The sequence below is a fragment of the Dermacentor silvarum genome, chromosome 9, assembly GCF_013339745.2.
Source record: "Dermacentor silvarum isolate Dsil-2018 chromosome 9, BIME_Dsil_1.4, whole genome shotgun sequence".
NCBI classification, from domain to species: domain Eukaryota; kingdom Metazoa; phylum Arthropoda; class Arachnida; order Ixodida; family Ixodidae; genus Dermacentor; species Dermacentor silvarum.
This window is the reverse complement of record NC_051162.1, coordinates 124,140,456-124,168,016: the sequence shown is the minus strand read 5'-3', so window position 1 is coordinate 124,168,016 and position 27,561 is coordinate 124,140,456. Positions and strand designations below refer to the sequence as shown.

The 27,561-nt window shown below is 46.4% G+C and overlaps 3 protein-coding genes across 13 annotated transcripts in view; all 3 read left to right on the top strand.

Annotated features, from left to right (window-relative positions):
- LOC119464231 (TNF receptor-associated factor 6) overlaps positions 1 to 27,561 on the top strand; it is a 163,178-nt gene that overhangs the window by 27,274 nt on the left and 108,343 nt on the right. For 2 of the 9 annotated variants that reach the window (XM_049656595.1, XM_049656597.1), the window contains exons 7-12: positions 4,101 to 4,202; positions 6,822 to 6,905; positions 7,788 to 7,874; positions 9,079 to 9,132; positions 9,218 to 9,268; positions 10,309 to 10,554. The exons of 1 other annotated variant lie outside the window; for it this stretch is intronic. In XM_049656595.1, the coding sequence (XP_049512552.1) occupies positions 4,101 to 4,202; positions 6,822 to 6,905; positions 7,788 to 7,874; positions 9,079 to 9,132; positions 9,218 to 9,268; positions 10,309 to 10,554 (624 nt within the window). Of the gene's footprint in view, positions 1 to 4,100; positions 4,203 to 6,821; positions 6,906 to 7,787; positions 7,875 to 9,078; positions 9,133 to 9,217; positions 9,269 to 10,308; positions 10,555 to 11,605; positions 12,279 to 27,561 lie in introns of those variants that run through there. 6 more of the 9 variants (XM_037725117.2, XM_049656596.1, XM_049656598.1 and 3 more) reach the window with 6 other exon arrangements.
- LOC119464227 (uncharacterized) overlaps positions 14,295 to 27,561 on the top strand; it is a 192,586-nt gene continuing 179,319 nt past the window's right edge. The window contains exon 1 of the mRNA XM_049656590.1: positions 14,295 to 14,509. The gene's annotated coding sequence lies outside the window, so the exon portion shown is untranslated. The remainder of the gene's footprint in view (positions 14,510 to 27,561) is intronic.
- LOC119464228 (uncharacterized) overlaps positions 14,495 to 27,561 on the top strand; it is a 48,266-nt gene continuing 35,199 nt past the window's right edge. For all 3 annotated transcript variants that reach the window (XM_049656594.1, XM_049656593.1, XM_049656592.1), the window contains exon 1: positions 14,495 to 14,513. The gene's annotated coding sequence lies outside the window, so the exon portion shown is untranslated. The remainder of the gene's footprint in view (positions 14,514 to 27,561) is intronic.

The window sequence follows — 27,561 nt, the reverse complement described above, 5'->3', positions numbered from 1 at the left end:
TCCGGGACGAGTAGCCGAGTACAGTAGCCGAGTACGACTAAAGTCCCTATATAATAAAAGTACGGCCATCTACTCTTTCCTCCGCCACCTCCTCTCCTAAAACGCTTGCTTTTTTCTTTACTTTTTGCTTGCGAAAGCCAAGTCGATGGTGGCGCACCTAGAAAGTCTACGTTGAAGCTTTCAGGCCGGGCGCGCGCCGCCGCCGCCGCCAGCGACTGCGGCTGCGCAGAGGACTTTCAACATGGCTCTGAGGCGGAAAAAAACAACAAAATATAGTGAAAAGCGCGTGCTATCATCGTCCAATCGGAGATACAGGAGAGAGAGAGAAGGGCGTTGATCAAAGGATGGCGGTACTTTTCTTATATAGGGACTTTAAGTACGACGATCGAGTAGCCGGCGTACGGTGTGTCGCCAAGATTCCGGCCAGAAACAACGTTACCGGTGCCATCCCGTGCACTCTCTTTCGTTTCCGGAGTGGTTTGTCGACTTTTGGAGCTTTGTGCAGCCGCTGCGAATAGATCTGCGTCGATTGGGAACCAAAGCGTAAACTTAGTCGCCGACTCCCTACAAACAACGCTGATTAGGCCCAACTGCCTTGGCAATGTGCCCGTGACAAATGTTTGCGGCTGGCTGGCTAATGTGATAAAGGGCTGCAAGCCGCCGCGGAATGTTTGCCGCTCAGTTCGTTTATCGGCAACCGGTCCCCAGATAACGCGTACGGTGTTGACGGCCGTTGAAGCGGTTGAATCGCCGTTCGGATGCGCGAGCCACCAGCCGTGCGAGAGCGCGCACTATCGCGCGATTCAGTCACGGTGTACACATCTTTGGACGCCACTTATTTTTGCCATTTCTGTGCAGTTGTGGCAAGGAATAGACCACGAAAGTCAAGCATAGAGCAAATTGAATGTTCCGCTTACCTGATGTATCTTCATTTTACTTCTATCGCTACCGAAGATCGCTTTGGAGAAGGCACTACAGTGTTTGACGGGAGGTGTGACGCGGGTCGTTTCTGTAGCAATTGCTTAAGAGATTTTTTTCTTTCTAGTAATGCTTGCAACAAATAATTAACTGGTGCAAGTTAATTAACAATAATTAACTGGTGCAAGTTTATAAAGAAACGTATCATTACTGAGTACCCAATAATTACATACTTAATTACTCTGTAATTATGGTGACTGTCTCGAAAATTAAAGTTCATTTTATCATCATCATCATAAAACGCGTATAGATTCATTCTACCACCTTGACATAATCTTAACGGAGTCTGCAGCACACCTTCGCATACAATATGCAAATTTCATACATTTATCGACAGTCGATCATAATTCGTGACTGAAGGGCGTAATTTCGTGAGTATGCCCGCGTGTAAACAGAAAGCTCCGCAGATTTGCACATTCACGAACGCAGCTCGGAATCTGAAATGCGTGCGTGAATGAGTGAATATGCATGCGTGAACACGTATTCGATGCGACCGGCGTGCTTCCCGGTATCTAATCGGTTCGATCTTCCTTCACGTTCGCGAGTTCTCCATATGCGCTGGTTTTTGTCGCTACTCCCTCTTGTCTAGGCCGCGCATGGCAATTGTATCGCTCGGTTCTATCGACCTGGATTAACCTTGTACCGACAGGTACCATGTGCTGTTGAATGGCTGTGTGCGTCAACGTACCAAGCTCTGTCGGATATTTCTTCGAATATACTGAATATTCGAGAGAAAAAAACGAATAGTAGATAATTCGATTCGTGTATCGGATTGATCGAACCTTTACAATATTTGTGTTTTTATTATTCAAATATTCGCACACCTCCATTTTTATCTTCTCTGCTTCGACCACGACCAGTGATACTTTCAGAGCTGTCTGCCTTGGGCTAGAGAGTGAAGGCGTGGTACCTAATTGAGCACGGATGAATATTCCCACCCTTCAATACGTGTATGCGTCTGCGTTTTGCTATTCATATTCAATTATATAATTGATACTCATTATTCTTATTCGATTCTTATTCGAACAATTTCAGTATTGGCCACCTCTTTCTAGAAGACTTTTCCCGCCCTCTTCGTTTGCATCATTTTCAACAAAACATGGTGTCGAGAAAGGTAGTAAGCCAGCTTTACTTATTAGAACGGACCGTGGAACGCAATAAAAAGGAAAGAAACGAAACCTCTAATTCGCCGGTAAAGGAAGTCTTCGTAGAGTCCTGCTCCGATAAGGAGGGAATTCTTGTCCGCAAATCTTCGTGCATTAGCAACAATCGGCTGAACCGATTGTTGCATTCCATTTCACACATAGCAGGATAGTTGCTTCTCCAGTTTCATGAAATCCGCCGCTAAATATTAAGTCCACGTTTAGATCTCCTGCTTGGCCCAAATATTGTCACACTTGTTGCCACACTGTCATAATCACCCATTGCCGCGCAGCTGACTTGAGTGTGCACCCTTCTCGGCAAACAGAACAATATCTGAATGGAACACTTTACCAGAGGAGGTGGCCACAGCTTACGGTGTCTACTTCGCTCAACTAATCAATAATTTGTAATTAATAGAGTTATTCTTGTACTGGTGCTATTCTTATGGCTTATATAGGATATTCTTAAATTACGAATGCCTCGTTTCATAGTCATCATCTCTTCAACTTTTTGCTTATTTGTATTGTTTTTATTATTTACACCCACTCTCCTGCTTCGGCGCTGCGGGATATGTTGTAAATAAGAAGTAAATAAATAGATAGAACGATTTAAAGAAAAGTTCCATTGAGGCGTAACGTTTCTTGAGGAATCTTCGCAAGAATGCTCCCATGGCCTTTCCCAAATGCGCTTTGAAAGGCGATGCGCTACTGTCGCATCCATGTAAACGCGGCTATAGACGCACGGCTTTGAGCGCCGTACCTTGATCCGGAGGTTCTCTGGAATACCAGCGGCCCCTAAAAACGCCGTGCTCAAACCGACGACCGCGGACCAGACGCCGTTTACATGTAGCGCATTAACTCTCCCAAGAAGGTAGCGCCACGTGCGTGAGTCGACTCCCGCCCGTAAATCCTGTTTACATGAATGCGATGCGCTAGAAATGCGATGCGCCACTATCGCATTCATGTAAGCGCGGCTCATGCTTGACTCAAATATTGCTAGCGCGATCCCAGTCTCGGATGCTAAGCAGCCCATGACCTTCGTTGCCTGCCCTGTGGTGGCACGCGCGATACATATTGACCTGTTTGCGCTGCAGGCAAAGCAATGAAAGAGGTCCCACACACCAGACGCTCACTGTTGACGCTCGCCCGCGTGCCGGTGGACTATAAACGCGCCTTAATGCTCTCTTGTGGTTTGACCTCTAGCTCTCAAGGTGAAAACTGTTGAGTCGCCAACGGCTGCCCGAGGTAGCGTAATGAAGTTTTCGCTTCAAAAAAAAAAACGACATTCATGAAACTCTAGTGCTCCTTAGGAAAAGATTATGCGCGAACAGACAAATGTGAGAGGGTAGAGGCCCGGACCAACGCGTCCATCGGGCAGGCTGGACGCTGCGTTAATGATCCTGCAAGTGAGCGTGAGCTTTCAATAAATAGCAATGCTGCACACCTGCCTGCCCATTATCGAATGTGCATGTACGCTCTGAGACATTGGGAGATCAAAATTCTGAGCAGAAGCAAAGATTCCAGTGCCAGAAAGTTGATGGAAGAGTTTCGTATCGCCTCTAATGGTAATGCATGCATGTGTGAGCAATACGTCAATTTCATTGTTTGGTAGCGAGGAGAGGTTCTTGCACAGCATTTTGTATAAGCAATCATTGCTTGCATATTTCGCCGTTTCTTTTTTTTTTTTCAGAAGTGAATGTGTGCTGCCTCATTCGGCATGTGTGATAATGTGCTTGTGTTGCTGACTATGACTGAAATAAGGCTAGTTGAAATGTTGCGCTGACCCATTCCATTTCGCTCAGCATCTTTTTTTCCTGGGCACTGTGAGCCAAGTAGCCCAGAAATGAGCTTTATTGATACGATTGATTCTGCTACGCCTCCTTCAAGCACGAACTCAATTCACGCAGTCCGCCGACGAAAGCAGCAGTGCTCACAATTTCGTAGCACGTGTCTAATAAGTTGCATCGTGTCTCGGAACAGGCAGCCAGACGAGAGATGGAGATCCACGAAGCAAATAGCCGCCACAACGGCCACAACGATCTCCTCGTTCGTAAACTGTGCCGCCTGGAAAAAGAGAATGAGGTAAGGTTTATCGAACGCTGGTTTTAGTTGACGCGCATTCTCCAGCAGCAGCGATACCATCCGCAATGGCCACAACACAGCTTATTCACTTTAACGAAAACGGCCAGCTTGTGTGACATTATATAATTATTATGCGAATTCCAGGGGAGCAGTCTTTCGGACAGAAGTCGTGGCATATGCCGTTTTTCTGGCAAATAACCTGTTCCACATTCCTGTCGAACTTTATCACAATCGCTCTACCCCTCCGTTGTGTGTGTGGTAAGTCGATGACAATAATGATTTGAGCATCGCCTTGGAAACTGGGTGGTGGCACATCCTCCCAACATGTTCTTCTTATCGTTTTGGTGTATTGACAACAACGTATTCCTTGGTGAGTTAATCCCATATTTCCGTATCGGGTAGGTGCGTTTCCAGCTTCTTTCGGGGACCGATCCCGAAGATGGTGCGCTCTAAAAATATGGACCGATCCGGAAGGTGGTGCAGTCCAACAAATGTAGGCCGTTCCCGTCTGTGCCTGCAGCTCCAAAATGTGGGCCTATCCTGAAGGTAGTGCAGTCTAAAAATGTGGCCCGTTCCCGCGGGTATGTGCCGTCTAAACACGTGGGCCAATCACAGAGATAGTGGAGTCAAAAACAAAATTTTCAGCAGGCCCACGCTCTTACTATTTCCCTCAGGCAAGGCGTGATGGTGAGCAGTGTGCAATGACGCTGCCCCATTCTAACGCCAAACTTGCTAAGGAAGATGTTCCTACATCGACGTGAACTAGAGACTGAATCACTTTCCAACATTCTTTTTTTTATGTAAATCGTTATAAACTATTAAACATTGAACTGGATTACTCAAAATACATCACTGTATGTTGTGTTCAATCATTTGCGCCACTGCACTTTGAACCGCCTCTTACGGTAGCCTTCACTGCAGGAGAAAATGATTTTCCCCTATCGTCGCTTAAACCCAACATGTTAGACATGCCAAGCACGTCCACATTCACCGATAGATGGATACTGTGACATTCTTACAGAAAATGATGAATGCTTTCTGAACTGTTTAAATAAACACGCAATGAGCGAGACGTCTTTGTTGGCGCATCGTCAATCCGCTCACATAAACTCATTCAAAAACATTTCCGGGTGTACAATTGTGCAGTTACGTTCTTTGATCGCGGGGAATTAATGAACTTTCAAGAGGCTACTGGTTCGCCTAATTTGACATTAAAGCCGCCGCTGGTTATAAGTGATGGCGACTAAGCGATTTTAAGCCTTGCCCTGCAATTCGTTCGGTTATTTAGGGCATTTATTCTCATTATATAACTGCGCGAGGCTCGTTGGCCCATTATAAGAAGAAAACGCGTGTTTTGTATTTGCGCATAGATTTATTCGCTCAGGTGTATAAGTAGAACACAAGGACTTCAGCACCACGATTGATCTTTTGGTCGCTAGGTGCAGGTATCTCGAGAATTAAGACAATGTGTTTATCGGCGTAACGCCAGAGACCACGCAACGAAAGGGGACGCTTACCACAAACTCAGAACTCAATTAGGAGTTCTTGATGGCTATAAGTTCCTAAAAACAAAGGGAATTAAACTAGTTTAGGCCACTCACTTAACATAAGACCACTAATTTTATTCCTTAAAAATGTCTTAACAGTAAGCTTTAGCTATAGGGGGCTCCTATCTAAATAGATGGAAAAGGACAAACCATTTGCCTCGGTTCCCACTGCACCTAATTTGATGATTGCTTTATTTAAAGGAAAATGTTAAATTCTGCTGACTGTTGGAAGCTAATTTTTTTATTCAGGCCGTCGATTGCTCTGTAAAAATTTCTGAGAATTGCAAATTTCCAGAACACAAAGCTATTAAGTTTGCAACTTTGTAACTCAGCAATAAAAAAATTATATAACAATTTCGTTAATGCATTAATAGGACATTAAAAAGCGGACAAATTATTGCATTATACATGGCTCTTGGATACACCACTAATATGTGAGTAGGACTCTAGTAAACATTTACAAATTTCTTTAAGATATAAATAAAATAAAATTGTTTCCTCTTTGGGTGTTCTAACGGATGTAGTTTACAGGATTGCGATATCTCTTTTTGGTGCAGAGTTCAATTCGTAAACTTCGTGCTGGTATTTTTTTTATTTACGAAGTTTCAGCAATTTTAACAAAAAGTTTAAGTTCTAAATCGAAATTTCGCTTCAACAGTCACTATAACTTCACTTTATGTCTCCAATGCAAGAATTATTATTAAAACCTTAAAACAAATGCATGATCAATTGCTGGTTCTCTTCATAGACTTACAAGTAGAGGACAGGAAAGTTATGGTTACGACACTTTAATGGCAGATTATCTCTCTCGAGTCTTTTGCATTCTGAATTGTCTGCGATACCGAATCGCTATAATAGGATATTTATCTAAAATGAAGGAAATTTTCTTGTGGCTGGCCTGTCGGTTGGTTAATACGAACATTCGCTTATTTCACATGCTATCTCATTAACTGCCTGCAAATTTACTTTACCGTGTATGTAATGCTTCAAACGGTTTCCACAATTTTGTTTCATTTGTTCAAGATATAAATATTTTAGAGTGGCGTTTTTGTTCTTTTTTCTTTCTTTTCAGGACCGTAAGCACGCATTCCATGAAATGTTAGAAACTGTCAAGGGAACATATGAGGATAAGATACAACATATGCAAAGAAATATGGTAAGTTTTATCCTTGAAATGTTCCATCGGCTGAAAATAGATCCTTCCAAGTATTTATCATTTTCCAAATCTCATCCGCTCACGCCACACACTCGTACACATTAACAGAGTACTCGTTTTATAATGAAACATTTCAATACTCGCTTTTCCCTCTTGCAATGAAAGAATGGAATAAACTGGACCCAACTATCACTAACGCAGTTTGCTTTTCAACTTTATGTAACCTACTGGATAATGCATAAACCGATCATACTAGCGAACCTTAAACGCGTTTAGTGCTCTCATTTCTGTAATCAACTCAATAAACTGATTACAGTGTTTTGTGTACAGTGAATTTTAACGGAACTGCATGTGAACTGCAAACGTATGGCACCTTCCTGTTGTACAGTCTTCCTCTTGCTTTGTTTTCTTGGCCAGTGTTAGGCTGCTCATTGCTGTTCTCCTGCTAGGATTGTATGAATGCTCACCTGCAATGATCTCGTTCGAGACCGGTAGTATTGAAAATAAATAACCCTGAACGGTTCTTCGTATCATGTCTGTTAAAATGTCTTGCTAGGTTAAATTCTTATAAAATTGAAAGACTTTGTGTTGAAATATAGGCAGTGGAATTGAAGCCTGAAGGTACTGCTTCGCCACAGCCTTGGAATGCTACGCCACAATAAAGACTGACGGTGGAAAAAAAGTGGAACGGCCCGAGCACATGCGGAAAGCATTACCCCTCACTAGAAATGTTCCCTAAATTTCAATCAAAAGGGCGTTTTAATTTCAAAACGTGGCGCAGCTTCTGAAATGCGTTCGGAGATACAGAGTTTATGATCAATGAATTTACCAAGCACGCCCTTACCTTTCCCTCTTCTTTTCCCACAAATCTGCAACACTTAGGCCGAACTTCAGGAATCTGCCAATGCTGAGAGAACATTGCGCACTAAATTGGAAGAACGAATGCTGGCTTTAGAGAAGGAGCTTCAAGTGAGTATTCCACTTTCGAAGAAAGAAAAAGCTTCTGTCAAGGTTTAGCTTTGAGACAAATAATGCAGTAATTCCCTAGAATATTGACACCCAAGTGATGTGAGTTTGCGGCGATCACAGGGCTCATACAAAACAACTACGTCTCTAGATGTAACGACAATTGCATTGCAATTTCTGATTAGTTAATACGAGTACAGCGAACTTGTCGACTTCACAACTGAAATTCCAGCTGAAGTTTAAGTGGATACAAATTTTCTCACAGGAGGCCTCGCTTTTTTTTTCTGCACATGTTTTCCCACAAGAACAAGTTATAAGCCGTTCTTTAAAAAGAACTCCGCCCAAGCAGTCTGTAAAGATGGTTAACCGGCGAAGCTGAAACGTGCGGCCCCGGTGTTTAGCAGTGGGTTAATCCCGACGCTGTATTGAACCGTTTCTCAATTATTGGTTACATGTCTGTGTTTCTAGTGGAACGCAAGCGCCAGTGGCGGGCGGATGCTTCTAGCCACGACGCCGAGCTAACTCGAGATATCGAACGCATGCGACAAAGGCGAGCCGAGGAGACGGCGTTGCGGGCAGAGCAGCGTCAACGTGGCAATGGCGGGAACTGCGTTCGCTAACGACGTCACTAGCGGCGCTGCCAATGGCGCGCGCGCTCGGGTGCGACGTAGAGAACAACGTAACTGACAGCGCAGCCAATGGAGACGTTTATCGAAACATGGGATGAACGGTTTTTCCTTTCGCCTAGCCATATACAGCTTTCGCTGTAAAAACAGGCACCGATATTTCAAAACAAACGTTAGCATTCACCACGTAGATTACTGTAAAATAAGTTCAAATAAAGTAAACTCTGTGAATAAAGAAAAATTCAACCTGTTTTATGGATAGCACCTGACGCCATTGCCTTTTCGAGTTTCTGATGAAATTCCACCGTTTTCTTCAAGACTCCTTCCCCGTATTGGGAATTTCCGCAGAATCTTATCAGTTAATCTCTTCTGTATGCACTCCGCTTCAACAGTGTGCAACTATAATCATGACTAGCCCACTTCGAATACAGAGGTACTGATTACAACGTAATTTAACTGTGTACTACTGCTTACTAGCATTGCTACGTAGAAGCGTTTAGCACTTACGGTACCCCGACGTAACAGCCCCAATCAGTAAAATTTGCAAAACCTCAAGTGTAAGCTCTTCTCTTTCCTGCCAGGCACTGAGAATGAAACAAAACGATGACAATGGGCAGCTTGAATACCGGCTTACTGTAAGTAAATTTCAAAAACACTAACCAGGTGGTTGTCGGCCATTCTTAATTTTTTTTTCTACTAATCACGTCCCACCCTTTTCAGGAGACGGAAGATACTGTGGAGCGCCTCAACCGTGAGTTGCATCTGGACCCCGTATGTATTCAGTTAAACTTCTCTGCAAGAGAATCGTGATTGTTCGTCACTTTTGTAGTTCGATGTAGTAGCAGCATCAGGGAGGGAAGGATGGAGGGGGTGCAGGCTTTCGAGGAAGCGCTCAAGCTAATGACAGTGCCTGCTGGTTTTTACTGGTTCAGCATTTGGCATTGTTTCGTTTGTCGAACAATTTCGTGTGTCGGTGCGCCTTCTGAAATAAACCCCATGAGGCGAACTTCGCTTGTGACAAAGTAGACAAAGCAGGTCCGAGCAGCTGGCTGACCCGCCCCGCTAGTTCAGTGGCTGATGCGTTGCGCTACTAGGTACACAGTTTCGGGTTCCTTATCTGCCGCGGAAGCTACAGTCCGATAGGGGTGGAATGCAAAAAAAAACGCCTAGTCTGTCGTGCACTGGATGCACGTTATTGAGCCTCACGTTGTCAAAATCAATCCGGAGTCCCACACTACGGCGTGCTTCGTATAGTGGTTTTGGCACTTAAACCCCCAAAATTGGAATTTCTTTTTGGAGGAGCCGACTGCTTTCACCATGTTGTGGTCGTTGATAAAACCACTAATGCACTGCCATTTGATAATTGGATTTGTACGCGCAGTTTCTAAAATACGGCAGACGTTGACTAAAGTATTGTTAAACGTCATACTGTATAGGAACAAATGTGCACGTGAGACTTCCCAATTCGGACTTTTATCGAATTTTGACGATGGCATTTACCGATGCTACAGAAATCGAGTGCCGGAGTACCACCTGCGTGGACTTTGATTATGATCAAAGCTGCAAACATGCTATCATTGAAGTTGTCACCACGGTCTTGGTGTCCCCAGTGGAACGTTTATTGAAACGTTGTAATATATGGGTATGTTGGTGTTTCAGTTTGAAAGTATATGTAAGTTATACGCAGCCCCCTTCAATTCTGTAGAATACCGGAAACATGCTTAGAATAGTGGGGATAAGGACCGTCTTGAGTAGGGATATTTGGTCTATTTTTTGTATTAGAGGTACATTATTCTTACACTACGTTGCAGATGACGCCAGGTTTCGAGTATGTCTGGAAATTGCAACCGTACTTTGCGCTGAAGGCTGCAGCTATGGCGTCCACCGAGGAGATATCCTCGGGGGCGCTGTACATAAACACGCCAGGATATCGTGTTGAGTTCACAGTTGGATTCACTCGTCCTTCATCATTGACGTCGTCGCAACATCTGTCTTTCAAATGCCGAATTTGCAGCGGCGAATACGACGACATGCTTCCCTGGCCCTTCCAGAACAAGGTGAACGTCGTATATAATTTTCCTGTGATCTGGAAAGCACTTCGTCGCGTTCTGTGAAAACAGATCTCCGGATGTTCGGAAGCGCTAATCAGACACTTTTATTCTTTAGTCGGACGGCAACACACTCGGTACTTCTGGTATAAGATTTTTGTAAGGCTTCACTACCGATGAACTTGGCTGTGCCGGTTCTGCCTCTTTTTTGATGGAGTCCTATTCTATCTGTGCACTGTACTGCACTGGGGCCACTGGCACAGAATATGATGCATTGTTTCCTCGTTGCCGCAGTGTTCACATGCTGCGGTGTCTAACATTCCCTATGCGGAAGGCGCAGACATTGGTAAATACGACGCCTAAGCATAGCGAAAAAGCAATACAATATTGGCCCATAGGCACAATGCAGAAAGCATTGAACTTTCAATATCCCCACACACGCTGTGATGTTCTCCACAGAGAAAATTATCTCGGAGAGATACTGTCGCACAATTTTGGTATTAAAATTGTCTTGGTTAATGCCACGAAGGGAAAGATGTTTCTGCGCATTTGTCAGCATTATATAACATCAAGTGACAGAGCTGCTGGCCAACGTACCGAGAGAATGTTTCGGCCTGTGTTCACAGGGCTTGTTACGTTCGTCGCGAGAACTGCGTTATTTTTAACGATCGTTAAGCTAAAGAACAGAAGCGTGCATATACGCATGCTGATTTCTTACCCCACCAACAGGTTTTACCAGCAGAGTTTCATTACTTCAGGCGATCTCCTGTGTTCCCGAAAATTTAACTAGCGCTTTATTTTCAACTCCCGCAAGATGAAAATTTTCACTGCTACGGTATGCGCATTGTAACTGTAACAACGCTTGCGTGCTAGCTGGATACTTGTAAATTTAATGCTGGTGTACTTGACGTTGCATGCTCCAAAAACTAGCATGCTTTGCCTTCTTCCGTGCACTAACAGGGAAACCAAGGGCCAAAATCTATTTGAATGAGCACCTTCGCAGGAAAGAACGTTCAATACCCAGAGCCAGCACTAAGACTTATCTTTCTACCTCTTCTAGATAATCTTGGTTCTTGTCAACCAGCAGGACGAACGCAGCAGGCGATGTTTCGAACTGGACACGGCGACAGCTGAACACGCTGCCGATTGCTTCAAGAAACCAGTATCGGATCAACGGAACCCCAAGTTCGGCTACTCGCAAGTCATACCCGTTCCTCTTCTGGAGAACGAGAAGAAAGGGTTCCTCTTCCAGAATTGCGTCGTCTTGAAGATTGTTGCACCTCCACTTTATTGAATGCCTATTTACCCTCGTCGTTACAAAGCATGGCACGCTGTGACTGTGAATATTGAAACAAAGTTTGACAGCATGAAGAGCTTCTTTAGAGAGTATTAAGTATCATGCATTTCTCGATCTATTTCTCTATCTCTCTTTCTCTCCCTCGTGAAGCGACAATTATTCTTTCAACTTTGGTCTAGGGAGTTGTACTTTGAACACTGCAAATTGAAACTATACATGCGGCAAGTGTTGTCACCTTAGAGATATCATTGCAGTGAATCTGTAGTGCAAAATTTACCACTTGTGTGCACTATTTTCACGCTTCTTTTAGTCTGAAGTAGCTTACTTTGAATTTTTTTCGCTTGTTTGAGAAGGCGTCTAAGTACGCCTATGTGCATGCATGCCCCCATGCTAAATGTTCGATTTATTTGAGTAGTAATAAAATGGTTTTCCCGCATTTTGTCATTCATGGTGCACAATAAACCCGCGACGTGTACTCTTGCGAAGTCCGAGCGTCCGGGCGGCCACGAATGAGTCATGTGTAGTGTCGTGCCAAGTGCCGGAAGAAGGGGGTATCCAGAGAGTTGAGAAAAAAAGCGTTTTATATACATATGTACAAAGTTTCAAACAAATAAGGGCTCCAGGATCATCGGAGCTTACTACATGCGATGTGGTTGCATGTCCGAGCGCCCTTCCCAACACTCAAGCTCCCCTTTTTAATCCAGCTAATTTCCCCCTTTCACTCGTTGAGGGAGTTCAGTGCAGTTTTTTTAGGCCAATCACAGTTTTCGATCAGTTCGTAATCTCCCGCCCATGATGTGACATCGTTTCCCGCCGGGCTCCGCCTCCAATGCCCCTGATCGCCCCCGCACACCAGGTAATGGGTGACACCTTGGGAACCAAACGTTGGCGTGTTTTCCACGGGAATGCTCGACGCTGGCCCCTTTCAAAAATTAGTCGCCTCTTCGTGACAGTCATTTCGCGGAAGCCACCGTTTCCGGGGAGGGCGGTGGCTGTTGTCTCGGAAGGGGCTCCAGGTTGGCGCGTCACAGTCGGCGCCGGGCCTCGTCGTAGTTTGGGCTGGCGCTGGTGCTTCACGAAACACACGAAGAGCGACGTTGCCGTTTTAGCTACGCACGAGACCGATGACCCATTGCAGTCTGGGGATCAACTGCTCATCCATCAGTCCGAGGTGACTAACGGTGACACTTCCCGGCCGCCAGAAACGACAAGTGTGAAGAGCACCTGATAGCTTCACGTCTGCCGATGAGGCCTCCTTTGTCCCGAAGGACCACCAGACGCAACAGTACCTATATGTTTAGATTGAAAAAAAAAGTGCGCTTGGTGTTGACCAAGGACCCAATGAGACAATAAACATAATGCCACATCAGATAACAGCCAGGCCCATTCCTGTCTCAATTGCAACGCTCCCTTAATTAAAAAAAAAGAGCATGCTCTTGTCGTGTATCAAATTTATTCAGCCTTTAGAAACAAAGCACCGCTTCAAACTTCGGCCATGCTGGGGTCACACCTTTCTTGGCAAAAATTACTACGGTAAATTTTAACACAAGGAGTTCACAGGAAAACGGAGCCTTGAAGCGATTCGCACTGGTAAAACAAGGGATGTCGCTGAGGCCAATGTTTCGACGAGGAGACTCGTCTTAGTAAGGGCAGCAACTGCTTAGCAATGTTTACGCACACATATATATAGCTCACCCACACCCTCAATTTAAGACGGGGGAGGAAAATAAGCCGGTGCACAGAATGGGTAGGGCAGAAGGATCGGCTGCGAGAGGTTCGTGGTACGATCCCAGAGCTGAACACCCACCGGTTATGGTACACGCTGCCCCCGGCCAGGCGTCCGCCTTCACAGCGGTGCCTTGCTTGGGAGAGGTTTGTTCAGACCCATTATGCTTGCGGTGCAAGAACTGAGACAAACAAATTTCAACCAAACTCTTCATAAAAATGGAGTCTGGCAGTCCCATGCTGCCAACGTCCCATTAGATGGGTGTCCCTCCAAGCGTTTGAAACTCCCATAGTTGCCGAGCACCAAGTGGGAGCACGCTTGCCCTTATTTTAATTGGAGGTATCAGGCGGGAGCGCTCGTCTGCCTCCCGCAGCAGCAGGGGGCAGCTCGATTATTTCACCAAAGCTGTGGTGGGCGAGACCAATTGATTGGCGCGCCACCACTAAGATGCAGGATAGAACTCGTCGTCAGCCATGGCCTGCTATAAAGTGCTTCAATAAGCGGTTCTGAAAAGAAAAAAGGGCGAGGGGCCATTCAAAATAGTCTTAATTTGGCTTTTCTTACGTAGTGCCGGCCGTGCACCGCCTTCACGGTGCACGGCGGAGTCGAGGCCCGTTTTTCTTTTTTTTAATGCCGGGTAAGAACCTGCGCACAACAAAGTTCAAAACACTGTAAAGTTCAAGCTCTGCTTTCAGACGCGACACTCGGTAGAATATTGGCAATAGCACAAAGGGAAAGTGATAAGCGCTCTTTCTGCCCGCGAAGTCGACCCGCCGTATTGCGCTTTCCGAGCGCTATCGGCTGAGCGACAGAAAAAAATATAGCACTAACACCTCCGGCGGTGCTTATCATTCGTTTCTATGGCAACAGGTATCCAGGCTGCGTTGGTTCCGCTGTTAGGCCAGCGAGCCGGATCGACGCATCGTTCCGACAGAGCAAAGGTGGGTCGTCCTTTTCGCTCAATTGTCATTAGTGAATTGACGTTATGGCTGCAAAAACCAACTTCGGTTTCCATTAGGGAGAATGTTGGAATTGCTCATAGATTAGCGCCGAACACGAAAGCGGCATTTCGGAGCCAATGTTACACGTTCAGCACGGACAGATTTAGAAGTAAGGCTTTACTCTCAAGTTTCGTCGACATTCGGTATGTCTTTTCAGATAAAACTGGCGCGTGAACATCAATTGAGTTATGAGGGCGAAAGCTTTGCCGTTACGTCTACTATGACTTAAATTCGCATGTTCGGAGGCGAAGACATTCAAGCTTGCCGTCTTGTATCAACTGCACAGACTATAGGCCTCGCAAGCCCGGCTTCATAAGCAGCGTCAAACCAGTCGGGATTTGACGGACTTGCGCGTTCCGCCCTGTTTAACCACACAAACTGTGACCCGTACTTCTCTGTTAGTTTTATTAGAATATTTTAGCGTCGTCCGTTGAGGTATATTTTTTTTTTTTTTTGAAGAAGAAGAAGAAGAAGAAATGTTCCCCACTTCCCAACAACTTCACGGATGCGCTTCCAACGAGGTGCTAGGTTTCGAATTCACGTGTTTGCGTAGATTTCCTTTGAAAAAGCTAACTTTGAAAAATGTGTGCTAGTTCGAAGTTGCCTATATATAGAGTTAAGGCTTCAGTCGACGCTGGTGACGCTTGTTACCAGTGTTATCTTTTATGAGGCTTATTGCCTTCCTAATCCGTATTTTATTCAGAACTGTCAATGCTTCTTTTCTGTGCTAGGCAAACTCGCGTCACTCTGTATGCCATGCTATCTTTAGTGCAGGATGAGTCAGTTTTTAAGATTATGTGTGTCTTGCTTTCGCGTAAGGCCCATGCTTATCGCGTATCATTTCAACAGTCACTTCCAGAATTCGCAACTGCTTGCTCAATGAAGGGTTGTACAGGAACAGAACAGCTCAATTTCTTTTCAATTTATTTTTTATTACAAGGTGAAACGTTTAAGCAAAGAAAAGGAAAGCGCCTTCCATAACATAAGCAGTTTTATATTAAAATAAATCAATTTGCAATATAGGGTGACTACGTTTAGCGGTTACCCATAAGCTTCCAAATATTTCCATGTCGTAAGCACACCAAATCTATTTGATTTAGACGTAGCAGACGTACGAACGTCCACTCAAATTTAATTCGTCGGACACTGCCGTACACTTTTTTTTTTTCAATTTCTTTTCGCCATTCGCGTTTCTCGAATGCTGTAGACAAGTGTTCCCAAAAGAATGACGTATGCAAAGTGCCCGTAAACGGTAGTGTCCAATACCCGACGTCTGTGACGCATTTCCGGCACCAAAAATCACTCCCCCCCCCCCCCCCCCCCCCCTCCCGCATTCAGCCAGCGAAAGATCCGCATGGATGGATGGATGCTATGAGCGTCCCCATAGAAGCAGTGTGGTGGGTTGCGCCACCAAGCTTTTGTTTTAATTCCGCATTTTGAATCCAGGGGACGCCACCTAAAGGGCGTGGATTTGGACACCACTTTTTGCGCTTGCTTTCTCCAGGTTTCGTCATAGCAAGTACTCCTGTTTACAATTTGTCGGCGGGCTCCAACTATATATCATCATCATTATCTTCTTCAGTGTATGTTTATGCCCACTGCAAGCCGAAGACCCCTCCCTGCGATCTCCACTTACCCGTTTCTTGGAGTAGCCAATTCTAATTTATACCTGCAAATTTCCTAATTTCATCACCCCACCTAGTTTTCTACCGTCCTCGACTGCGCTTGCCTTCTGCTGGCACCCATTCTGTAACTCGAATGATACACCGGTTATCCATCCTACGCATTACATGGCCTGCCCAGCTCCATTTCTTTTTGTTAATCTCAATTAGAATATCGGCTATCCCCGTTTGCTCTCTGATCCACACCGCTCTCTTCCTGTCTGTTATGGCACGTACACACTAGCGGCAAAACGCGCGGCGCGCCGCCGGCGGCAAAACGCAGCAGCGGCAGGGCGGCCACACCAACCGGCGGCGCGCCTGCGGCAATTACGTGACAGACTAGACTCTCTCCCCCCTTCTCGAACTATCCGTCAGCTCGGTCCGGGAGCTGATGCGTGCAGATGATAGTGCGAAACGAGTTTCCTGCTAACAGCGGACGCAAGTACAAAACGAGCGGTCGGGCGGGTCCGCATGTCACCAGTTTCCCGCGCGCACGTCACGGTAGCGGGCCGCTCTCATTGGTCTCCTTCATCCGCGGCACGCGGCAAACCACAAAAAATCGGTCCAGGAGCGATCCCTGCCGCGGCAAGAAAAACCTGTTTCGCGGCTGCGGCGCGCGTCTTGCCGCCGGCGGCGCGCCGCGCGCGTTTTGCCGCTAGTGTGTACGTGGCATTAACGTTACGCCGAACATTTTTTGTTCCATTGCTCTTTGTGCTGTCCTTAACTTGCTCTCGAACTTCGTTCAATACCAAGTTTCTGCCCCATATGTTAGCACTAGAAGAGAAACTTGGGCGAGTCGGTGGGAATTCATGTTTAGGAAGAATAGAAGCGCTGGGTGGACAAGGACACAAAGGACGCAGCGCCAGTGTCGTGGTCTTCTTTGTGTCCTTGTTTACCCAGTGCTGTTATTTTTCCTAACCATATGTTAGCACCGGTAGAATGCAATGATTGTACACTTTTCTTTTCGACGACAGTGGTAAGCTCCCAGTCAGGATTTGGCAATGCCTGCCTTATGCACTCCAACCCAATTATATTCTTCTGTAAATTTCTTTCTCATGATCAGAGTCCCCTGTGAGTAATTGATCTAGATAAACGTACCCCTTTACAGACTCTAGAGGCTGACTGGCGATCCTGAATTCTTGTTCCCTTGCCAGATATTTGCCAAGATATTCACGTGCGCCTCTTGTACTCCTTGATTACGCAATGCCTCTATGACCAACTACATATAACTGTCAATAACCGTTGGCAGATATTCTTAGATGTACACTCGGCCACAAAATATTGCGGGGGGCGCGGGCGTAATTCGTCCGCATTGCTGCTGAATAGGACAATGTCATTTGCAAACCGAAGGTTGCTGAGATATTCGCCGTTGATCCTCACTCTTAAGCCTTCCCAGTCTAAGAGCTTGAATACTTATTCTAAACAGGCAGTGAATAACATTGGTGAGATTGTGTCTCCGTGCCTGACCCCTTTCTCGATAGATAACTTTCTACATTTCTTGTGTCGAACCAAGGTAGTTGTAGAATTTTTGTAGACATTTGCGAAGATATTCACGTATGCTTCTTGTACTCCTTGATTACGCAATGTCTATATGACCAACTACATATAACTGTCAATAACCGTTGCCAGATATTCTTAGATGTACGTATCAAAATGTTCTGGAGAAGCAAGGGTCATCTAGCTCCGTAAAATTCTGATGAGTACTGCACCATTTCCTAAAGTCACTGAATACGGTTGCTCCTTTTCTAAGTAGACAAATCATACCCCTACACCTCCCCGCCTCGCAGCCAATGTCGTCCGTCAGGTTATTCGACGTATAGTAAACACCTGCGGGCTGTCATGGCCATTTTTAAAACACCGCCCTAAGGGCGAAGCAATGAATGCGATAGCAACACAGCAATGTCATACGAAGTAAGGTGAGCGGCTTTGGTAGCAATATGAATTGTAGTAAACATGAGCTGATTAAGTAAGCAGGTGTGCTGCGGCGTAAGTAGACCGACATGAAGAGAGACTCGATGACCACGAGAAGGCGCGTGTGAAACGGTGGTGTTGATCAGAAGCGCTTCCCGTGGGCAGCGCGTGCGAAGGGACACACCTGTAGCGCTGCACTGCCGATCCGGGCAGCATTGCATGTGTAGCGTGCGTTGGAAAATGTGGCCCGACTATTACTAACTCAATGAACAAGCGTGGTGTGAGCGCGCACAAACAAACATGAATAGATCACACTGAATGACTGCAGACAACGACTGTGAAAACGCTGGCAGCAAGCGCAAACGCCGCAGCGGCGAAGGTACGTGCGGTCTATCGCTTCAACGGAAACTGAGCGGCGAATGCACGGCGCTTAAAGATCAGAGCCGTGGGGAGATAAGAGAGGGTGCGGGCGGAGAGACGAGCGCGGTTGTTGGCAGAGAAGAAGGGCGCCCCCCCCCCCCCCCCCCGCTCCCTACGGCGCTGGCTTCCCGCTTCCTTGCTTGCGCGTGGGAGAGATAAGAGACTGTGCGGACGAGCGACGAGCGCGGTTGTTGGCAGAGAAATGCCCCCCCCCCCCCCCCCCCCCCCCCCCCCCCCCTTGCTCCCACCGACGCTGGCTTTCCGCTTCCTTGCTTGCGCGTGGGAGATTGAGAGCGTTCCCTCTCCCTGATAGCGCGCGTCCCCGCACGCTTCCGCTGGGGCATACGCCGCGCGGCGAAGATTTATCTATACGGAACCTCACGGCGACGGCGACGACGACGGCGACGCCGACGGCAGAAATCCGGTTGAAGTGTCCATATAATTGCTATCGCAATAAAAAAAAGTGGCAGAAGCACAGCATGTGCCGCCAAGCACGGGGAGCAATGTTTGTGCTGGCCGTGGTTAGCGAAGTGCACGGCTCGTGCACGATTTCGCGGCATCATTTTCGGCGGTTCGTACCTCGTTGTCTGCCGCATGACGCTGCTGTACTCGTAGTTTCCGTTCGATATACCTTTACGAAACGTAGTATATTCTAATAGGGACTGTGCTGTGTTAGTAAGCGTTCGTCTTTACCATGCAAGTAGTAAAATGCCCAGGTTTTCACGCGTCTTAGCAGACGGCCGGAAACCGAGCAGCTGGTAGTTTATTTGCCCAATGCGGGCACCGCATAAGTTAGTGTTTCACCTAAAACGACAATGATGTGCACAAACGTGAACAGCAACACAGAATTATCGACACTGAACCACGTTAGCCTGGTCGTGTAGTTCGCTGTCAACAACGTCAGACAACGCGTGGAAGAACATGGTGAACGGAACCAACTTCCAGCCGGAAGTCCAGAGCCGTCAGAGGATATTCAAACTAAACCAAAAAAATGAAGCATTCACACGGACTTTGCCAACTCTAATGTCACAGTATACTACGGAAACAACAGTTAAAGCAGAGCTGATGAAGCGCACGTAGACAAAATAAGAGCTACGTGATCTGATATGTGGTAACAGCCCATAATGTTCTTTCCCTACCTGCTACTCCGAAAGGCCGTCGGTCATTAGTTTACGCATACACTGTATAAAGATCTTACTCAAGTTTGCGCGTGCGCACCTGACCCTTCCCTGGATAGCACCGCGCTAGAGAAGGGTCAGCATTACCGCAGCAGCCCTAAACGTCAGAGATCTGACCCCTAACCAATGGTTAGTAAGTTGCGACCCGGCGGATTCAGGTCAGGGGGAAAGAGCGAGTCTTTCACGTAAGGTGTTTATTCGCCTTAGTTACACCAACAAAAGCAACGACATGCATTTTACATGTTTTGTACATACATATTATAAGAATAAACTTCAAACAAACAAACACAAACACCACAGCGGCGGAGCGTTCCGCATGGCTGAGGCGACAACCGCGAAATATGGAAAGGACACAAAAAGCTAATAATAGATAGTTTAACGTTAGCGTAATAGCGGCGTTAAGGGAAATAGCGTTACCGTTCCGCAAACGAACTTTGCAGAAAGCGAGTTTTAGTATAGCGGTATACGTTGAGCGATATAGCATGATATATAGCGCAGTTGACGTGCGGGTCCCTAGCCCATTACGCTTCGAATTTTGCATCCATAATGCACCTAAGTGATTCTATCTATTCGCCAAGCTTTGTGTGTGCGTGAGAAAAGTGCGAGAGGCAGCGCAATGAAAGCTGGGAGAGCGTTGTATTTGTACCTTCCATGTATGCCCATCCGCGGCGAAATCAGTTACAAGTACAGTGTTCTAGAAGCTTTTCTAGTGGGCTCACTGGCCCGTCACAACGTTAGGCCCAGCCTTCCTATGCTCTTCACTGACGCGGCCGCTGTCGCCTGCCAATGCGCCCGCTAGAGGCGCTGCAGCAGCTTCCTCCTGAGAAAATTGCAAGAGAAAATTAAATGCGCAAGTGAACGTTGGGTGCATAACATTCACAAAAGAGACAAAGGCGCCCCAAAAAGATTCTGGAACCATATAAAAGCACTCGGAGCTCCAACTAGAAACTCGCAAACGGCTATAAGGGATGAAGACGGTAACATCTATGAAGGCGATGATGCGCTGCGGTACATCACAGACGTTATCAGGCATAACTTCGGTACGAGAAAAAGCGTAGTTCAGACAACAGATCCAGCAACAACAGAGAGGCCTGAGAGATCAAAATTCAGCATAGAAAGCTTTTATTGGAAAAAGGCAGCAGAAAATGCCCTAACAACACGGCAGCAGGACCCGATGAAATCCCAATACAGCTAATCAAAAACCTCGGTCCAAAAAGCAAGGCACTGCTGACTAATGCCATAGAGCAAGTGATTAGAACAAAGAATATTCCCGTTGGATGGCGTGAAAGCAAGATGAATCTTATCTACAAAGGCAAAGGAGATAAGGATAAGACGAGCTCGTACAGGCCAGTTACAGTAACGTCGGTGATATATAGAATGGCAATGCAAGCCATAAAATTAGAACTGTCGAAGTGGGTGGAAGGAAAACGGTGTATTGGGGGAACTACAGAATGGGTTCAGGCCAGGCAGACGCTTAGAAGACAATATGTTTGTACTAACTCAGTGCATAGAGATTTCAGTAGCTCAGAAAAGACCTTTATGGATAGCATTTCTAGATATTAAAGGAGCTTATGACAACGTAGACAGGGAATTGTTGTGGGATATTCTTCAATACGAAGGCATAGATGACGATTTCGTGGAGCTGCTGAGGGAGATATATCGAGACAACCAAGTACAAGTGGCATGGGAAGGCCGAAAAGGAAATGAAATGGTGGGAATTCACCAAGGATTGAAGCAAGGATGCCCTCTGTCACCATTGTTGTTCACGCTTTACGTCAAGGGCATAGAAAGACGACTGGAAAACAGCGAATTAGGTTTTGATTTATCCTACATGCGTAATGGACAAATGGTGCAACAGAAGATCCCTGGACTGATGTACGCAGACGACATTGTGCTACTAGCGGACAATAAAAAAGATTTACAGATACTTGCGAATATCTGTGGGAACGCAGCGACAAATCTAGGCCTTAAGTTTAGCACAGAGAAATCAGGGATTATGATCTTTAATGAGCACACGAGTAACTTCGTGGTGTCAATTCAACAGCAAGTAATACCCATAGTGAAGCAATATAAGTACCTCGGCGTACACATAAACGAAGGAAAGAATTACTCAAGCAACCACCAAGATAATCTGAAAATAAAGGGGAAGCGGAATGCAGCATTAATGAAACACAGAGCACTGTGGGGCCACAATAAGTATGAGGTGGTGCGTGGAATCTGGAAAGGAGTAATGGTGCCAGCGCTAACATTCGCAAATGCCATTATATGCTTAAAATCGGATATATTGGCGGGTTTGGAAGTTAACCAAAGATCAGTAGGCCGGTTGGCTTTGGGAGCACACGGTAATACGACAAATGAGGCAGTGCATGGAGACATGGGTTGGGCCTCTTTTGAAGTCAGAGAAGCACAAAGCAAAATTAGTTTTGAAGAAAGGCTCAGGAACATGGATGAAAATAAATGGGCGGCTAAAGTGCACAAGTATCTATACATGAAAAGCGTGGACACAGAATGGAGGAAGAGGTCAAGGAAGTTGGCAACCAAGTACAGGATAATCGAAACTGTAAATAGACAACCAGGGGTCATCAGAAAGAAAGTGAGAGAAATAGAGACCGTGAATTGGATGCAAAGAATGGAAACGAAAAGGACAATGGAGATTTACAAGAATGAGAAGAAAGAAATTAGAAGGGAAAATCTGTACGATAACACAAAGGGCAGTGCCTTGCTATTTGAGGCTCGAGCCGGTTGCCTAAGGACGAAAACATATCGGAACAAATATTCGGAATTAGATGAGACATGTGTATGCTGCAGTAAAGATCCAGAGACCACTCAGCACATCCTAATGGAATGCGATGGGATCCACCCAGCGAGAACCGTAGGTAACGTGCAACTCCCAGAAGCGCTTGGGTTTAAAGTGGAAGGAAACATAAACAGATCAGCCGTAGAGATCAGCAAGAGACGATTAGAGTACTGGTGGAAAAAAAGTAGGGAAAAGATGGATGCGACCTGATCTCTTAAAATCATAGGCAGCGGTACAAGGTAAATTTTGAAAAAGAAAAATAATGATAGGTATACAAAAATGCAAGATAAAGAACATGTATAGTATACCTGATTAAATCAAGCAGGCTAGGTGACTATTTGTCGCCGCCCCGTTTCAAAGGGGATGCCAATAAATCATCATCATCATCATCCTGAACTCGCCAGTCATCACGCCCGTTTCGCTGTCTTGCGTGCGGGTGGTTCGTCGGCTGGCTGCGACTTCGTTGCTTCCTGCCGGCTTCACTTCCGTGTAGTGCCTGTCTCTGCGTGTCGCTCACGTTACAGACGTGTGTCCCGGGTAGGCGAAAATGCCTAACCGTCGCCGCAACTATCGTTTCGTGCCCGAGTGCCGTACGGGCACCGAAGGCATCCTTATTCAACGTTGCGCGAGACTAAGAAAGAAGAAAGCAGTGGGAATGGAACTTTCACCGTGCAGATAATATATCGGATGAAGCATGCGCGGTCTGCGAACTACATTTTGAGCAGCGATATACAGGGTGTCCCAACTATCATGCACCAAGATTTAAACATATGCAAATGCCACTTACCTGGACAGAACCAATGTAATGCTGTTTGCCGTCGCTTGGAGATTCTCAAATTATATCTTGCATTCTGCCTAATTACATCAGACCTAATTAATTAGGCAACTTCCCAAATATTATAATTAGATAAGTGTGTCAGAAAACTGTAGAGCAACATGAAAAACTCCCGATACAGCGTTCTGTTGCTCAATACATGCTACATAAGTGTTTTTCCGAGCATGAATGAAGCCTGCGAATACAGGCAAAGTGCCTCGAGCGGCTAATCGTGCGTCAATTTGGGTGTATTCGCAGGCTTCTCTCGCGCTCGGAAAAACTTTTATGTAACACGTATTGATCAACACAAAGCTGTATCGGGAGTTTTTTCATGTTGCTCACCAATTTTCCGATTAACACTTTTCATCTAATTATAATATTTGAGAAGTTGATTAATGAATTAAGGTTATCTAATTAGGCGGAATGCAAGAAATAATCTGAGTATCTCCAAGCGGCCGCAAAAATTACCTAGGTTGTGTCCAGTTACGTGGGATTTGCGTATATTGAAATCTTGGTGCACGGTATTTGGGACACCCCGTATCATCAAAGATTATGTGTATGTAATCGATGGGAAGGCAATACGCATTCCTCGCGGGAGGCCCCTGCTATCGGCAGGCGCCATCCCCACGAATCTCCCGAACCTGCATGGTTGCAGCGAACACGCGGCTGAACCAGCAACGAAGGTGGTCAGTTTCTGCTTAACTATACTCGGCCGCATTTCTTCGTGAAAAGACTTAATGCACTGAAGCGAGGCAACAAACAGGAAATGAAACTCCGAAAGATGAGACCTAAGCGAAATATGCAACATGGGGGGAGAGTGGTCGTTTGGAATGCTTATTAGCTTCTGCATGCTGTTGTGCTACATTTTTGCAAGATGCGCCGGACCAATGTGTTCTATTCATTACTGTAAATAAAGTGTTTATACATGCTCTGAAAAATGCTTGTTTGTTTCGACCAATTTACTCTTATTCTTTGTATTGTAGGGTTAAAGCGATCATGCACCAGTGCCATAGATTGCATATGCATAAATACTGAACAAATTGGCCTCCGAGCCTATGCGAGCGCTTGGCAAGATTACTTTCCTGCAGCAGCGTAATGTGCCACGGCAGTTAACAATCATACCCGATGCGGTTAGAGCAAAGGGCATGACGAAGGTAGCGGGTCAACGCTTTGCGTATGATTAGGCTGTGGCAGTGACATTGGCAAATTAAGCTTCCCGCGAAAGCGTAATGATTGTAAGAACAAACTGGCCAGACATTCAACATCATCGCGGGAACGACGTGAAATCTTCCCCGAGACGTCTGCAGTGGTTTGGAGAATCGCACTTTTTTATTCCTGCCAAAGCGTCGGGGTACCCTACAAGTAATTGCCCGGTCGGCAGTGCAGAAACCGGCAGCTTACTTCGAAGTGAAATGGCGAAAGTAACGCCGCGCCCGCTTGGCAGCCGCCGTGTCCCGGAACGAAGCTTCAGGAGGAACGTCTTGCTGCGCCTCCTCTCGGCGGCAACACGCAATGCATCAGCCCGCGCCCTCCTCTGCGCCCACTACAAAGCCTTCTAGAGTGACCTAGAATAATATGGTATTCTAGGTCACTCTAGTCTGAATCACATCTCGTCGTCTGCACATGCGTGACTGCATAGGGTAGCAACATGGCAGCGCTCTTGCGGTTCCCGATTTCAATACATGGGCGCCATGGGGGAGCTTTCCTCTAGGTCACTCTAACTGTAGTACAAGCAAATAGTGCAAACTGTCGACCGTAGCCACTGAGACCTACCTATCTCAGAGGCCATATGCCTTAGCGCATATCTCCCGACTTCACCGACCGGTGACGCTGTCATCTCGGAAGTTTCTGGAGGCAATGGAAAAGAAACCTGCTAAGACTAACTACCTCAAAGGAAAAAAGGTAATCAGGAAAGAAACAATTTATGAAAACTCAAAGGGACGCTGCTTACTTTTCGAAGCGAGATCAGGATGCCTTAGAACGCGCAGTTATAAAGCGAAGTACGTCAAGGACGAAGCCGCATGTGCTTGCTGTGGTAAAGCTAGAGAAACGGTGGAACATGATTTTTTTTTTTTTTTTGAATGTGAGGAAATCTACCCAGCTGCAAGTCTAGGCTCCTCTGACCTCTTTGAAGCCATTGGGTTCAGGGATAGCAGGGACAAAGTAAACATGTCAGCTGTAGAGATTAGTAAGAGGCGGTTGGACGTTTGGTGACAGAAAAGTCGGGAGACCACAAACAACGGAGACGTACAGAAACAGAATTCCCAGTATAATGATTCAAAAAAGTTGATGCCTGGAATTCTTTGTATTTGTGTGTTTCTCAAAAATAAAGGTCGGACATTAGGCAAAATAATATCAAGAGCTTGGTGGCGCAACCCACCACCCCGTTTCAAAGGGGACACTCATCCATCCATCCATCCATCCATCCATCCATCTCTCTCGTTAGGCCTCGACTCGTGAGAAACGAGAAGCGATCTCGAAAAATCCACAAGATTATCCACAATACTCCGTCATTGAAGCGGCGTGAGACTAAGTGAAATCCGTTTACACAGTCATTTGTTACGAAGTGAATTCAGCAAAAGCAGCGCCAAATTCAGTTTTCAAGGGGGCGGCCGGGACCGCCGCCGTGTGTTACGTAAACTAGTTAAACCGCGCAATGACCGTAACGTAACGTGTGTACGCTAAACGTTATGGGTCGTTTATCATTCTGCGCACGCGCATTTTCGAAGCCACCATTCCGCTAAGCCCTGCTATTACGCTAAACACGCAGAACTAAAGTTGTCTAATTGTTCAGCTCACCTAGCGTGGATCCTGGCTGTGGCGTGGGGCGGTCAGTCGCTCACGAAGGCCGGGCGCTGCAGGAAGACGGCGTGCGGCAGTCACCGCAGCTCCGTTGTGTTGCGGGCAGTCGCAAGCTGGTCAGCCAAAAGGAAAAACATGAAGGGCGCTTAAGCTTCGCCTTTAGGAGTAGAACGCGATAGCGTTATCGGGACCCGTTCATATCGCGTTGTTCGCATACGGCAAGTAGGCTTCATTCATTGCAACACTGAACGTGGGAAAGCCAACTTACAAAGACCAAGCTTACACCGATCCCCTTAAGGTCGGCTTCACTTTTAATCAGAAATGCAGAGCTGGGAAGACGTTTCTATAGGGGCAATATAAGTCTGTTATATTAAAATGTGAAGGCCCTAGGACCTTTTCTTATTATTTTATTAATTGTTTGCTATTGCCCCGACGCGCGCAGGTCTGGTGGAAATGCTCAAGAAGGGGTTTATGTTTGAGTTTCCTCGTAGCAGAATTAGGTTTTCTCGTACATTCAAATTACAATCCGACGCCGATTGGTAAACAATCCGACGGCGAATCCGACGCCGAATGGTAAAGTCGTACTTTACCATTTTTCTGGCGGATTTCACTGTGAGAAATTCAATTTTTGTTCACGAAAACCTTGCACCGCGTGGAGGGCCTGCGCGGTGGATGTGGTTGGATGGTTTTCTCCGCCACCCGCGATCACACGCCGGTTGCCGACGCCGGATTTTCTGCGACACGGGGCCCTAAACGCTATCGCGTTAAAACGCATCGAGGGAATACGAGGAATAGCGATTCCCACCAGCGGCAGAGAGGAGGTCTCCCCAGTTCAAAGAGAGTGGAGAGGATGGAGTGGGGTGCCTTGGCTGCGGCGTGGCCGTCAAGCGCGAAAAGCTACGGGAGCTCCGAAACGTGCATTCGTCCCGCTACCATCCGCGAGCGTGCACGTGATCACCGTGTGATAATCGCGCTGCCACTCCGAAGATATCGGAATGCGCGTACGTTCATTAAAATCACCCAGAAGCGTTGCGGTCGAAGACTTGGTTTAATTCTCCTAAAATCACCTATAGGCGCGGAGAGGCCGCCGTCACCTAAAGTTTTGCCGAAAAGGAGTTGCTACTCCCGACATCAACACGGTTCGAGTTCATGTTGGTTAGGGAGCAGCTCGAGACGCAGACCGCCGTTGTCGCCGTGATGTTAGTCGTAAGCCAGGCCGGAACATTAAATGATGCTGCAGAGCAGCTTGACAGTTGGTAACGAGGCATCGGAGGCAATAAGGTAGCTGGATCCGAGTCAAAGTGCTTCTCCGTATTTATAGTCGGACGTGCGGGCCTGTGGTGGTGGAAGGGCCCCTGGATTTCTTTTGGGTGCCTTGATTATGCTGACGCGATCTCCGAGCCAGCCTC